General features: G+C 33.4%; 1 protein-coding gene across 1 annotated transcript; it reads right to left on the bottom strand.

Moving 5' to 3' along the window:
- Positions 1-986: 986 nt before the first annotated feature.
- LOC107027846 (glycine-rich cell wall structural protein 1.8-like) lies at positions 987-7719 on the bottom strand. The gene is made up of 5 exons (XM_015228901.2): positions 6724-7719; positions 4693-4794; positions 4364-4487; positions 4245-4249; positions 987-2422 (listed from the first exon to the last, which is right to left on the bottom strand). The coding sequence occupies exons 1-5, from the start codon at positions 7663-7665 to the stop codon at positions 1202-1204; spliced, it is 2394 nt and encodes a 797-aa protein (XP_015084387.1). The 5' UTR covers positions 7666-7719; the 3' UTR covers positions 987-1201.
- Positions 7720-17342: the final 9623 nt, after the last annotated feature.

Genomic DNA, 17342 nt, shown 5'->3' with positions numbered 1-17342 from the left:
ATATACCATTTACGATAGTTCGAGGGTATATTTATTCTTTATCCTTTTATTATTAATAGATCTTTGTTAACTTAACGTTGAACTTCAGAATTAGAGCCAATAGATGTTAAACAACTTTAATTTACTGTGACGGTGTTAAGAAACGATTGCTTCCCTAGACAATTAACTAAATACTACTCCCTTCATTTATTTTATTTGTCATATTTTGCTTCATAATAATCGATTTGACTTATATAATCTTTGAGCTAAATTGAATTAGATTAATTTAATATTATAAATTTAAGAAAATCATACGATAATGCTATAAGTTTGCAATCTTTGTCATATTAATATATGATAAAAGATTATATCTTAAAACATTATAGCTAAAAGCGAAGGAAAGACGAACTAACAAAGGATGCAACTTGCGATGAAGTGCCGTCTGTTTCATGAACTTGCAAAATATTCTTTCCATATCATGATAGAAAAACAAGGTATCATTTAACTCCTATGTAGTTACGATCATACCTAATGAAAATAGGTTGAAGATCAGTTTTTGTGGGAGCTTATCTTTACTATATGTGAAAAAAGGTAGTGCACTTTCTGACTATGATAAGAAAGTGCAAAAAGAATGGAGAGTTTGATAGCTTCACCTCACTCATTGCGTTTATAATATGTGCTCACATGGCTAGGGGACCAATTCTTTCCCAATAACAATTAAGATCATCAAAACTTCATTTGCATTTTATTGGTTAAGGGTGTCATGTACAGACGTCACTATACATACAATTATAGGTAAATATTACATTCTAACGCGCTCTTTTTATGTGCTCCTAAAATCTTTATAAATATTGGATCCCAACAACAATTGACTAATACTAGTAAAAACTTTAGCACTTGTTATATATATTTTTTGTTGTTAAAATTTATTTTTATTGTAGTGCGACCCTTAATAGCTGGAGTCTGGAGTGACCAATATATCAGTAATCTACAATTTCTACCATTAGTAAGATGATGAAATCAATTGATTCTTATATACTTTTAATATCAATACATATGAAGTTACATTAAGGATAACAACTGAAGTACATATATATAGTAATTAACTCTACTTCATTAGTAGTGTAGTACTAATGGGATTGCATGCATGCATGCATTAAGACCATACTTCAACTGGAGGAGCATTTGTTGTTATTTCTTTTTTAGTACAAGTTATGAAAGTTCAAGGAATGTAGCCACCATGGCCACCTCCTCCACCACTTCCACCACCTCCACCGCCACCACCAGCATGTCCACCTCCATAAGCTCCTCCTGCGCCACCACCTGCACCTCCACCGCCTCCATATCCACCACCACCAGCTTCTCCTGAACCATAGCCTCCTCCACTACCTCCTCCATGACCACCTCCCCCTCCATATCCACTACCAGGTAAACCCCCTGCTCCTCCATAACCACCACCACTTCCTCCCCCTTCTCCACCTCCATAACCACCTCCTGGAACCCCTCCTGCACCATATCCACCACCACTACCACTACCACCTCCTCCTCCACCACCATATGCACCTCCATGTTCTACACCACCACTATATCCACCACCACTTCCTGTTCCTCCTCCTCCACCACCACCATATGCACCTTCATGTTCTGAACCTCCACCATATCCGCCACCACTTCCTGCTCCTCCTCCACCACCACCACCATATGCACCTCCATGTTCTGCCCCTCCACCATATCCACCACCACTCCCTGTTCCTCCTCCACCTCCACCACCATATGCACCTCCATGCTCTACCCCTCCACCATATCCACCACCACTTCCTGTTCCTCCTCCTCCACCACCACCATATCCACCTCCATGTTCTACCCCTCCACCATATCCTCCGCCACTTCCTGTTCCTCCTCCTCCACCACCACCGTATCCACCTCCATGTTCTGCGCCTCCACCATATCCACCACCACTTCCTGTTCCTCCTCCACCTCCATATCCTATATCATGATCACCACCACCACCATAACCCCCTCCTCCACCATGTCCACCACCACCACCTCCACCATATCCTCCTCCAGGTGCATAACCACCACTACCTCCACCACTACCACCACCTTCACCACCACCACCACCATATCCACCATGATTAACTACACCTTCATAACCACCACCACCACCTCCAGAACCTCCACCTCCACCACCTCCATATCCTCCAGATCCACCTCCCCCATAACCGCCTCCGGAACCACCACCATGCCCTGCACCATAGCCAATGGTGCCACCCACATTGTACCCAGGACCTCCCTCTAGATTGAGGAGAGCTCTAGAAGAAGCATAACATATAGTTGCACTAACTAACATAAAGAAAAACACAATAGAAACCTTATGATTAGCCATTGAAGAATGTTTTGTGAATCCCACAATTTTGGTTTTGATGTGTAAACAATTACACCTCTATATATAGACATTCCCCAACAAGCATGTTGTGGTTGGGTAATGGTCCAAAAGCGTGTCAATGAGCAAAGAGTGGTTGAAGCACATGCAACAACAAATTTTTGATTCCCCCACTATCGCAATATCCACAAAAATACACGACACAAGTGTAATAAAGAGAATTAGGATGAAAATGATATACATATTCTCTCTTTTTCAATTTATTCATCTTATTTTAATTTAAAACAAAATTTAAAAAAAATATAGACTTCTAAATTCTTATAATTTTGAATTAAACATGTAATGTAATGTGTAGAAAGTTAAAGTTACAATTAATTTTTTTTAAGTCAGAGTAAAAAAAAGAAAGAAGTTGGATAAACAGAAACTATTACTTATCGCACTAGCTAGTAGACTACAGTAGTGTGCTTTTGCTGGCATCCACAACTTTGATAATCACTGCCATTAACTCTCCAATGCACATGAAGTTATTAATCCAATTTAAACTGTTATAAATCTTTTACTAAATACAAATTTGTCCGTTTTAATTTGAAATGATCATCCTTGATCAGACACAAAGATTAACAAAATAATTTTTAATAAGATGCAATCAAAATAAGTTCAAATTAGAATAAAACAATTTTTTGATTTTGTTTTTAAATGTTTGTATAGAAGTTTGAGCTAAATTATTTTTATTGCCAGTTTGCCACTAATTAGATTATCTCTACTAACCCATTTACTTACCTTTTGTATTAGTGCATTTTGCAACACCCATTGAAAGGATAAAAGTTGAAAGATTTACATGTCTCCCTCAATCATTTAAAATGTACTATGTTCCAATTAAATAATATGAGAAAATTTAATTTGCATAATTTCTGAATATTTAAATCCATCAAATTAGATTTGATTGTTTCACCTTTTTTTGTGAGAAGCCATATCTTCGAATTCGACATTATAAAATTTGATCAACAATCTTAAAATTAAAGAGCCTAACAAGAACCAAGCATGCCCAAATAGTGATCGGTAGGCATACTTCTGTTTTATTTCGATAGTTATATACAAAATCTGATATAACAAATTGAGAGTGTGTAATTTTTTGCACCAAAATAATTTATAGAAACGATTTTTTTTTCTAAAAAAATTAAAATTAATTAAAGGGCCGAATCTTCCACTTGCTCTTTTCGATCTTTTCTTTCTTTTGTTTATGATAAGTTTAATTAATGGAGTATATTTTTTTCTCTTTTCACCTGTAGTACAGTTTATGTGAGGTAGTTTAAAAGTCTAAGAAAGAAAGGAAATTTTTAAAATTTGTGGTCCACAATAAACGATAGAAATTTATGTCACTATAAATTATTTCATTAAATATAAAATAGACATTTTGAAATCAAATTATTACTATAAATAAAAATGTGTCACCTCCTTCACCTGCACCAGATCCACCATGTGTTCCACAAGCACAGACTCCACCACCTCCACCGACTTATCCACCTCCTAGTGCCCCTTCGGCACCATATCCGTTGATACCATTTATTAGGACCAAAATAAGCAGGTGCAACGTGGAAACTAGCACAACAAATTTCGAAAGATCATGAGTAAGAATACAAACGAGAAATACATGAAAGGAAAAAGAGATTTAACGTGGTTCGGTCAATAGACCTACGTTCACAAAGGAGATTAGCGATCCACTATAACAAAATATAGAGAGAAACAACCTCAATCAATTCACTCGAAATGCAGGAGATACACAAAATTCTCCACCATAACCACAATTCTAAAAATCTTAGGACTACATTGTAAATGTTAATTAAGTTAAAAGGAACAAATCTATATTTATAGATTCTTATACCTTTTCTACGAGAAAAGAACTAATCAAAATATTAAAACCATTTCCTAAAAGAAAAATTAATTTATGGTAAGAAATCAAGGCAAATAAACCCAACATCACCTTTGGTACTACACTTTAACCAGCATAACCACCATGATGATCAACTACAGCTCCACTTCCACCGCCTCCACCAGCATAGACGTTAACCTTGGCACCAACACCAACATCAAGACTAATGAGGGGTTCTAGCAGCTGAACGCATTCCTGTACTCAATAAAATAAAGAGAACTATGTTAAAACATGTAGTGGTCAGTGCTGGAGCTAGAATTTTAAATAAGGCGATTCAAAATCTGAACAACTAAACACACGAACTAATCGAATGGGGTTCAACATCTACTATATATACATAAAAAATAATTTTAACAATGCATAAATAGTAATATTTTCCGCCGAAGGAGGTTCGGATGACCTCCTGCGAGAAGGCTGCTCCACCCTTGGTAGAACTACTGTTCGCCACTGGACTTGCTAATGATAAGAAATTAGCTTCTATGCCACTAGCACATTTAAAGACCTAAGTATCACACCAAACTTCAAAATGATAGTATTGGAAACAAAGGGAAAGGAAGACAAACTCTAAAATGATGCTCCCTCAATTTCAATTAAGGTGACACTTTTCGTTTTTCGAGAGTTAAATAGTTTAAGTTTGACAAAAAATTTAGGCATGAAATCTTCAAAAAAATTTTGAAAAGAAAATTATGTATTTATAAAATAATAAGTCAAAATAATTGATAACTCAAAATATTTAAAAGACAATAAAAAATTTATAATCGAAAGATAGACTTGTTCAAATCTAGAAATTCAAAAAGTGCCGGGGACACGGAGGGAGTAGTTTAATTTGCACTAATAGAGTGTATGCTTTTGCTGGCATCCACAGATACTTGATCATCAGTTTACACCCTAATGCGTCTATCGTAAGTCCTAATCATCATGATGAATTTCATCAGTCTATAAAACACAAAACGTTTTCACACTTTCTCAGGGAATGCAGGTGATTTACATGATCTTCAACTAACTCATATTTGTATTTAATATTTTCAGTATTGTTCAAGCTATTAGTAACCAATCAAATGCGACATTATCCGTTAGTTGTCATTAGAAACTTTGCTAAAGCCTAAATTAAGATAATAATGATGCAAGCCAAGTCTTCAAATTTTGAATTTGCTTCTTACTTTTTTTTGTGTGTGCGCGCTTGTAGAAGATTATACAAGTGCAAGTATTTTAGTTACATAGAAATTCACTGAGCTTTTAGTTTAATTATAGAGAAATTAGATTGTCGAACTATTTTTTCTAACAAAAAATGCACTGAACTAAATTTTGTACGGTAAGTTTTTGACTAAATTAAGTCATTGTATAAAGTAATTCACCAAAATAATATATTTTTCTAAAATTTTACAAAATTAGTATAAACGTATTTCACAGTAACGTTTTAGGGTATATTTTATTTTTTAAAAGTTGACGACATTAGATTGATATATGTTAATCAAAGTAACATTTTAGGAGTAAAACATTACTCACAATAACGTTTTAGAAGTAAAACGTTACTCAAAGTAACTTATATCAACCTAACGCTGTTAGTTTTTAAAAAATGAAATATATCCTAAAACGTTACTGTGAAATACGTTTATATTAATTCTGTAAAATTTTAGAAAAATATATTATATTGATAAATTGCTTTATATAATGGCTTAGTTGTGATTTCTTTCTATCTATTTATTACTAGTGGACAAAATTATCTTATATTTATTGGTAAAAAATGATAGATATCTTAATAGAATAAATTGAATAACAAAGTAAGCAGTAAGCACTCTGCTTTTGTGCTGCTCAACACATTTACAGATTGTGGAGCAAATTATTTTACTTTGTTTTGCGTAATGTGCTTCGTAGATTTAAGGATAGGTTGTAATACAACCGTTGTATTATGGTTTTTTGCTTTGGAGGTTTTGCTTATAAATAAATAAGGTAAGGGTCTCCGTGAATTAAATCTCCGACCTCATAGCAGCAACAAAAGACTATCGTATGTTATACTTCGGTGATATCTTTCCTATCGAGACACACATATTTATACATTTCAAACACAATTTAACTTACTTAAGGAGGAGTGCTTATAACTCATAAATGTGATAGACATATAGTAGATGACTTAATAGTAATAACTAATAAAGCATGCATGCAATGTCTGGAGAACGTATGCAGGAATTTGCCGAGCCATTTTCTTATATTAAATGCACTAAACATATTGTGCAAGACATCATTGTTTAGATATCTTTCTTACATTAGAATTTAAAAAACAAGTGTACACATATAGCTTTAAGAGCTGCAACAATATTAATTTGCTTTCATATCTCTTATCACAATTTGATCATGTTATTTTTTAGTAGTATTGTAGATAAGAATAGGAAATCATATAGTGTTTGCAAATTGTGAAGAGAACAAGATCTCAAGGGGCATAGCCACCACCACCACCATGTCCGGATCCACCCCCTTCACCACTACCATATCCACTTGCATGTCCACCCCCTTCACCGCCCGCATACGCTCCTCCACCACCGGATCCACCACCACCACCGCCACCATATCCTCCTGATCCATGAGATCCTCCTGCACCACCACCAGCACCTTCACCACCTCCGTATCCACCGCCTGATGCTCCACCAGCTCCTCCTGATGATGCTGAACCACCTCCGTGGCCACCTCCACCACCACCTCCACCGCTTTGTGCTCCACCAGCACCATATCCACCACCACTTCCACCTCCTTCACCTGAACCATGTGCTCCACCACCACCGGCTCCACCTCCACTGCCACCACCACCACCATATCCTCCTGCACCTCCATGTGCTCCGCCTGCACCACCACCGGCACCTTCACCACCTCCATATCCACCACCTGACGCTCCTCCAGATGCTGAACCACCTCCACCACCTCCACCATGACCACCTCCACCACCATATCCACCACTTGGCGCCCCACCAGCACCGTATCCACCACCACTTCCACCTCCTTCACCTGCACCATGTTCGCCACCAGCAGCAGCTCCACCGCCACCACCACCACTACCTCCACCACCTCCACCTGCATATCCACCTCCTGGTGCCCCTCCAGCACCATATCCACTTCCACCACCTTCACCGCTACCACTTCCACCAGCATAACCACCATGTTCACCAGCTACAGCTCCACCTCCACCTCCACCAGAACCTCCTCCACCGCCACCGGCATAGACACCAACCTTTGCCCCAACACCAACATCAAGACCAATTAGGGTTCTTGCAGCTGAGCAAATTCCTATACTCAACAAAACAAAGAAAACTATATTAAAAAATCTACTACTCTTCGCCATTGGAATAACAATTGAATATATTTCACAACTTATAGAATGCATGAAAGGAAGGTTATTTGTAGTTTTTTTTGCAAGGATAAGAAAAGCGCGTCTAAGCAAAAAGCGAATTAAATAAAAGAGTAATATAATTCACTAACACTATATCACATGTTTGGTTACTTTCATTTCATTTCAATTCTCAATTCCTGGCTAGTGTGCTTCTGCTGTCTCCCATATTCCATATCAAATGTAACATATGACGGGCCCTACATATACACATATACAGTGGCGGAGTCAGAAATTTCTTAAAAGGTGTTCAATAATAGAAACTTGCTATATTAAGGGTGTTCAAGATAGGTTATTTAATCATTTCGTATATCATTTTTCTCATTTTTTTAACGCGGGTACAAATAGTGTGTGCTATTGCAGAAACTAAGGAAAAAACACAAAGCTACACTACACTTCTTGGGTAATTAACCTAATTAAGTTACTCCCTTCGTTTCAAAAAGGATGATCTAGTTTGACTTAGAACTGAGTTTAAAAAAAAAAAGAAGATTTTTTAATCTTGTGGTTTTAAATTAAAGTTATGTCAAATGTATCAAAGTTCCTTTTAATCTTGTGATCTTAAACATGGTACGTGGAAAGTTAAAGTTAAATTATTGCCAAAAAAGGAAAGGGATCATTCTTTTTCAGACAAACTAAAAAGGAAATAGGGACATTCTTTTTGAAACTGAGGGAGTATTACTTTCAAGGTTTTACCTGTTGTGTGTGCTATTGTAAACTTATTGTTAATTTTTTGAATTTTTTTTTAGCACGGTTGAATTCTACATGCTAATGTGAAAGTAATTAAGCATTAATTGATCAACTAGATTTTTTTAAAAATCTGGTATATTAGCTTAATTCAGGTTTAGCTAACACAGATCTGTAAATCTCAACATAAGGGATTAAATTATGAGGTTTGTCCTATTTGAGATTAAACAATAAATCTCGATTGATTTGATTACAAGGATTAGCACATAGTTGAGAGAAAATTAGTATCATTGAAAATAAAATATGAGATATTGGAATGATTACGATTACATTACATCCACTAGAACAAATTTGTGCATTTTGATGAATAGATTATATAATTTAAAATGGATACTTAGGTCACTAATTCTGTACCAAAGGCTGCTGGCCTGCTTTTATATGGTATCCACAATCATATTTAATAAATAATACTAATACATATGAATTCAATTAATTAGTTCCACATGCATGCAGGGTAATTATAATTATTTATTTTCGATGCGCTCATTATGTAGAAAATGATCACCAATTAGTGCAGAAAACCAAAGAAAAAAAAACTAATCGTACTAATAATACGAGAAGAAGCATAGATTATATTTGAGGAATAATTATCGGTTAACTCTGTGCAAAATAGTACAGTAGATGCAAGAGTTATCCGAAATGATTGATCGTATGACAGTTAATCATAGTACTGTTCAACCTAATCAGGGTTTGCATGTAAACTTACCGTTGTTAAAGAGTTCTACGCCACGTAAATCTTTTTATATAATTTTGGATAATCTTTTCGAGTAAGCTAACTTTTAGAGCGGAGTTAGACTCACAATCTATTCTTTTAAGTATCTTATAAAGCCAAGTATGAACAAAGACTTGAAATAATTTGGAAATAACAAGAATTCTCGACCTCTTTCCTTAGCTGAGAGAGAGGGAGCTCACTCTCAACATGCAAGCATATCTCGTTGAATCAGTCTTTTTCGCAACATCAATTATAAAATAAATCGAACCCTCCTATCAGACAGAAGCTTTTAAAAGGTGGCTAGTTTGCATTGGGGCTAAGGCAAAATATATACAAATATTGAACTGCCATAAATCATTTAGAACCTCAGTTTCTAAAATAGAATAACAGCACTGTTGTGTCATTTTGACACTTTTAATTTACATGGCATAGAGAGTGTAATACACTCGCTAGTTGCGCTTGAAAAGCATATTAAATCAATTTTTAATTATTTTTTTTCCCAGCATTTTCAACCACCATTTCTCCATGCTTAACTTCATCCATGGTGATTATTTTAGAAATTTAGAAATATACGTATTTCAAAATTTAAGTATTGAAAATAACCATGAGATTCTTTCTTGGAGGAATTTAATGTTCGCATATAGGAGTGAGATTTGAGTTTTTTTCACGCCTGTTCCTTCATTGGCCTTCAGAGTTTACTTCTTTCTGTTAATATTTTTTTTTTCAGTTAATTTTGATGATTTTAATTTAATTTAACTGCTTTGTTATTGATGTGATTTTTTTTCCCTAGCTAATTTCCAAATTCTTACAGATATTATAAATAGCGGACTATTTATGTACAAGTAGACCAAGGGGCAGGTGGTGTTTCTACAAAATGGATATTTGGAGCAGACAATAAGAAGGCTGAAAAAAAAAAAACTAATCAGTTAAATCTTTTTTTTTTTTATTATGTGGGCAAAATGTCATGTATCCCCGATTTATTAAAGTTTTGACCAAACTAAGTCATTATATAAAGCAATTTATCAAAACAATATATTTTTTAATTTTTTTTACAAAACTAGTATAAACATATTTCACAGTAACGTTTTAGGGTATATTTCATTTTTTAAAAGTTGACGGCGTTAGGTTGATTTACGTTACTCACAGTAACGTTTTAGTAGTAAAACATTACTTACATTAACGTTATTCACAGTAACATTTTAGTAGTAAAACGTTACTTACAGTAACGTATATCAACCTAACGCCGTCAGTTTTTAAAAAATGAAATATACCATAAAACGTTACTGTAAAATACGTTTATATTAAGTTTTATAAAATTTTTAAAAAAACATAGTATTTTGATAAATTGCTTTATATAATGACTTAGTTTGGTAAAAAATTTCCAATTTATTGGCTACTTTTTGTTTTTTTCAAAATTAATTACTTTAGAATTATTTTGGACATAAAATGATAAGTGTTATCATTTAATTTGATATTTTACACGTCATTAGTAAGTGTAACACATTCACCTTATATATTTTTGTTGATGGTGTAAAAAGTGTCAAAATAACATACTGAAATCTGATATTAGGTGTCTAAATTTAATTAAAATATCTAAGTAAAAATTAATGTTAAGTTTACAAGGCTACGAATGAATTTGGCCTTACTAATAACTTAAAATCTACTAATTCAAAATGGTTAATATTTCAAACTCATCCACTTTAAATTGGGGTAAGCTCTATGTAGCAACAGGGACATAGAATGTGCATGACAACAAACAATGACTAATTTCAAGACTCATCATGCATATTATAACTTTATATACCTTTTATTATACAAACAAGAGAATCATTTAGTGTGAACAATATTTGATACCATGTGGTCCTTTTAATCCCTCAACTTCATTGAATTGAAAGTGTTGTTATATTTTAGGGGCAATATTAGAATTTCCTTTTTCATTTGTATGACATCAAAATGAGATCATATTTATTTCTAGATTAGGATACTCATAATTAGTTATATCCTACATAAACATTATCAAAAACCCTAAAGAAATGGTCCTTACCTTCTAGAGCTTCACATGCCATACCACCTTCTCTTCCCTTAAGTGGGATCCCTCCACCCATTTCACTTTGATATGTTTTAGTGGATTCTTTTTTCCCTTTATAAAATCCACCCTTTACTATGATACTAATTTGAAGTTGAAATCATGTTAGATATATTATTTGAATTTAAAAGTTATATTTATTTTTCTTATAAATATGAAACTTTTACAATTAATGAGAACTATTAAAACTTCTTAATTCATATATTTCATAATTATCGAAATGTGTATCTATAAAATTAATAAGTCATATATCTTTACATGTGTTGTATGGATAAATTCTTATGATAACATGCCAAATTTTTAAATATACATAATTTTATAATGATATATTTTCCAATAGAGCAATAATAGTGTGTATATGAGATTTTTTCTATAAAGTACAACAATTTCTTCACGTTGAATATGATTTTTTTTATACAAAATATATATTTATGGACCGGGTTTTAATTTTAAAAAAATGAAGATTACATACTTGGAATTTAAATTCTACCTTTTAAATGAATTCTTGAAATATTATTTGATTTCAAATTGAAGTTAAATTGTTCAAACATGTTAACAACAAATACAAAATTTAAATTTTAATTCCAATTTGCTATGTCAAAAAGGCCCAAACATTTTTGTCTCGACTTCATCATTTGTTATGTCCATCTTCACCTAATTCTTAGATCCAAAGAGACATCAATAACAATGTCATTTCCTCTCGCAACTTGTCTTTTATTATAACGTACAAGACTTCGTTTGATTATTTTATGAATATGAAAATCTCGATTTGTCCTTGTCATTCTCTTTATGTATTGTTCTAATTTTGTTGGATCGACATTAATACGATGAATGAAATGAATTTCAGTACACCGGTGAAGGACAAGAATCATGTATTCCTCATAAGATTTGCATAATTTTCTTCTTTTAAAACTAGTTTTCATTGTTTTCACAAATTAGAAGTGTAGAGTAACCTGCCGTCTTCATATACTTTGGTGGCGATGATTATTTCTTCTAAGTCATGATTGCTTGTTTTGTTTGTTTGGTTGTTTTGTTTTGCTTTCAAATGGTTGAAGTGGATATTACACTCATTTTAGAAGCATTATCTTTTATTTGTATACTCAGTATACCAATATTGACTTTATATGGAACCAAACGATGAAATATGAATATCCCACCATTATACCAAATAATACTTTAATACGTAATTTGTATATATAGTAAGTTGTAATAAACATATAATCAATATTTACCGTACACAAACTAATTATATATAAATTACTTCATGATTTTACTAGATAAATTTTATAAAAGATAAAATTATGGTCATTTTTTAAAATGGAACACTGATTATATTGTTAGTGTAGAGATCCTTTTTTATAACAACGATTTTATATTATATTGTTGTCACCTAAAATAATAATAAACATATGCATATTATAAGTATAATATACAATTATAAAAAACGCACAATCAATTTATATTTGGCTAGATGATATAAGTAACTATTTTTGTCAAAGGGTCTAATGTGTAACTTGCCCATTTCTAAAGGGATTAAAGATTATTTTGAGTTAAGAGTTTGGACTCCATTGTATCATGGGCCTGGTATGAGTTGTGGGTGGGTACAATACAATATATATGTATATATACAATATATATATATTTTTTTCTTCTCTACTAATAATTGTATAATTAATATCTTGAGTGTTATAAAACTATAGAATAAGAAGAAGAAACTAGAGAGAAAAGAAGAGAAGACTTGTTATTTCTCTTGATGAATGAATTTACAATGAAGAGGAGCACTCTATTTATAGGAGAAATCTAACTTGGTCCCCAAGTAGGAGGACTCTTTAATCATATCCTAAAAAGGACTCCACATGATAGACATTCACTATAATACAAATACTTTATAACACTCCCCCTGAATGTCTAATTCATAGATGATGTGCCTCGTCAAAAACCTTACTAAAAAAAACTTTAAGAAAAGAAAAACTCTAGTAAAGGAAAAGAGTACACATATCTATTAATACGCATCTAGGCTGCCTCATTAAAAACCTTACAAGGAAAACCCAGTGGGACAAAACCTCGTAAGGGAAAAAGAGTACAGCGCGTATTCACTCCCCCTAATGAGAACATTAATCCAGAGACTTGAATCTTCGCATTCCAAGCTTGTGCACCATCTTCTTGAAAGTTGCAGTTGGTAGAGACTTGGTAAATAGATCAGCCACATTGTCACTTGAACGAATCTGTTGCACATTTATATCACCATTCTTTTGAAGTTCATGTGTATAGAAAAGCTTCGGTGAAATGTGCTTTGTTCTATCTCCTTTTATGAATCCTCCCTTAAGTTGTGCTATGCATGCTGCATTATCTTCATATAAAGTGGTGGGTACTTTATCACATTTCAAACCACATTTCTCTCGAATGAGATGTATCATAGACCTTAACCACACACATTCTCTACTTGCTTCATGAATAGCTATTATTTCAGCATGATTAGATGAAGTGGCTACGATGGACTGCTTTGTAGATCTCCAAGATATGGCAGTCCCCCCACATATAAACACATAGCCTGTTTGGGATCGAGCTTTGTGTGGATCAGATAAATATCCTGCATCAGCATAACCAACAAGATTTGGGCTACAATTAACAGAATAAAATAAGCCCATATCAGTTGTCCCTTTAAGATATCGCAAAATGTGTTTGATCCCATTCCAATGTCTCCTAGTAGGAGCAGAACTATACCTTGCTAACAAGTTAACAGCAAAAGCTATATCAGGCCTTGTAGTGTTAGCAAGATACATTAGTGCACCAATTGCACTAAGATACGGTACTTCAGAACCAAGAATTTCTTCATCCTTTTCTTGAGGTCGGAATGGATCCTTATTCACATCAAGTGAACGAACAACCATCGGAGTACTTAATGGATGCGCTTCATCCATACAGAATCTTTTCAACACTTTTTCTGTGTAGGCAGATTGATGAACAAAAATACCATTTGTCAAATGCTCAATTTGCAGACCAAGACATAATTTTGTTCTTCCCAGATCTTTCATCTCAAATTCATTCTTTAAATAATCAATTGCCTTTTGAAGCTCTATTGGAGTTCCAATAAGATTTATGTCATCAACATAAATAGCAAGTACAACAAATTCCGATATTGTTTTCTTTATAAAGACACATGGACAAATTGCATCATTTGTATAACCTTCCTTACTTAAATACTCACTAAGACGGTTATACCACATGCGCCCAGATTGCTTCAAACCATATAATGATCTTTGCAATTTAATTGAATACATTTCTCGAGATTTTAAATTACACGATTTAGGCATCGCAAATCCTTCAGGAATTTTCATGTATATCTCATTATCAAGTGATCCATAAAGGTAGGCTGTAACCACATCCATCAAATGCATTCCAAGTTGCTCATGGACTGTGAAACTAATGAGATAACGCAATGTTATTGCATCCATAACGGGTGAGTATGTCTCTTCATAGTCGACGCCAGGCCTTTGAGAAAATCCTTGTGCCACAAGGCGTGCTTTATACCTTTGTATTTCATTTTTCTCATTTCTTTTTCGCACAAAAATCCATTTGTAACCAACAGGTTTAATACCATTAGGTGTTTGAACTATAGGTCCAAAAACTTCACGCTTGGCAAGTGAATTCAACTCTGATTGAATTGCTTCTTGCCATTTTGGCCAATCATTTCGTTGTCGACATTCTATAACAGATTGAGGTTCATGATCCTCATTATCTTGCATGATATTTGTTGCAACATTATATGCAAAGACATAATCAACCACTATTTCTGATCGATTCATATTAGTTTCAACATCTCTTAAATTTATGGATAGTTCATTATTTCCTTGAGTTTCAAGTTCATTGATTCTTTCATGAATATCAGACTTATTCAAATTTTGAACTTCCATATGAGATTCTTTCATAGTGTCATCTTGACATTTAATCTTTCTTTTTCTAGGATTTTTATCCTTAGACCCCAATGGTCTACCACGCTTTAGGTGTGTTTTTGACTCATTAGCTATGACACTAGTGGATGGTCCTTTAGGGACATCAATTCGAATTGGGACATTCTCTGCAGGAATATGTGATTTAGTAATCCTTTTCAAATCTGTAAATGCGTCTGGCATTTGATTTGCAATTTTCTGCAGATGAATAATCTTTTGTACTTCTTGTTCGCAAGTAGAAGAATATGGATCAAGATGAGACAATGATAAATTTTTCCACAAAATTTCTCGTTTTATTTCACTATTCTCTCCCCCTAATTTTGGGAAAACTGTCTCATCAAACCGACAATCTGCAAATCTAGCAGTAAACATGTCTCCAGTCAATGGTTCAAGATAGCGAATAATGGAGGGTGACTCAAACCCAACATATATTCCTAACCTTCTTTGAGAGCCCATCTTAGTGCGGTTTGGTGGTGCCACAGGCACATATACAGCACTTCCAAAAATTCTTAGATGGGATATATTAGGTTCTTGACCCATAACCAATTGCAATGGAGAAACCTTATGATAACTTGTCGGTCTGAGACGAATAAGTGTTGCAGCATGCAAAATTGCATGTCCCCACACAGAAGTGGGCAACTTAGTTTTCATAAGCAATGGTCTTGCTATTAATTGCAAACGTTTAATTAATGACTCAGCGAGACCATTCTGAGTATGAACATGAGCAACGGAGTGTTCAACTCTTATCCCAATTGCTAAACAATAATTATTAAATGATTGGGATGAAAACTCTGCAGCATTATCAAGACGAATGGACTTAATCTGATTATCAGGAAAGTGTGCCCTTAACCTTATTATTTGTGCCAATAATTTTGCAAATGCCAAGTTACGAGATGACAATAGGCACACATGAGACCATCTAGAAGAAGCATCTATTAGAACCATAAAATATCTAAATGACCCACTAGGTGGGTGAATAGGTCCACAAATATCCCCATGTATACGTTCCAAGAACGCAGGGGACTCAATCTTAACTTTCATTGGTGATGGTCTCACAATTAACTTGCCTTGATAACAAGCAGTACAAGAAAATTCACCATTTAAAAGAACTTTTAGGTCTTTTAGTGGATGTCCATTCGAATTTTCTATAATTCGTCTCATCATTATTGACCCAGGATGTCCTAGACGATCATGCCAAAGTACAAATGTATTGGAATCAGTAAACTTCTTATTTACTATAAAATGTGCCTCAATTGCACTAATTTTTGTCCAATACAAGCCAGAAGATAAAGCAGGGAACTTTTCTATAACACATGTCTGCCCAGAGACATACTTGGTGATACCAAGATATTCAAGATTTATTTCATCCATTGATTGGATATGATAACCATTTTCACGGATATCTTTAAAACTCAACAAGTTTCTCTTAGATTTTGGAGAAAACATAGCATTATTAATGATGAGTTTAGTTCCCTTGGGCAAAATTACAATGGCTCTTCCAAAACCCTCAATCATATTAGTACTACCAAAAATTGTAGTAACATTTATTTTACCCATACTTAAATGAGAAAAATATTTCTTATTTTTGAATATCGTATGTGTTGTACCAGAATCAATCAAACAAATATCTTCATATTTCGATAATATGTTCTTAGAATTATCCATATCTTCACATGAAATGACATACACAAAATAAATATATATTAAATATTAGTGTTGTCAAAAGGGTACAATATATTCAAAGGAATAAATTAATAATTAAATATTAGAAATTGAGCCTTAATTTATTGTTTCCTCTAAGTCAAAAACGAGTTGTTAGGAAAATAAAATAAAATCATTATTTAATCCTAGTTAATAACAGACTGCATGTTTTTAACATTAGATCAAATTAAAGACCTAATATAATACAAACACATGATAAATCCTAGTTAATATCAGAATTTATGTTTTTAACATTAGACCAAGTTAAAGACCTAATATAATACAAACACGTGATAAAGTTTAGTATTTGACTAACTCTATCATATTAGAATCATATAAATAAAACAATGAAAAATATATATTATTTTATTAAGAATTAAGGAACAAGCTAATGAACGACTAAACTAATTTAAAATACTAATACTCATGCAAACAACTATCATTACATGAAATTTATTAATAAATACTACCAAAAAAAATA

This window comes from Solanum pennellii, chromosome 8 (assembly GCF_001406875.1).
Source record: "Solanum pennellii chromosome 8, SPENNV200".
Taxonomy (NCBI): domain Eukaryota; kingdom Viridiplantae; phylum Streptophyta; class Magnoliopsida; order Solanales; family Solanaceae; genus Solanum; species Solanum pennellii.
The sequence above is the reverse complement of the archived record's forward strand: the minus strand, read 5'-3'. Positions and strand labels throughout refer to the sequence as shown.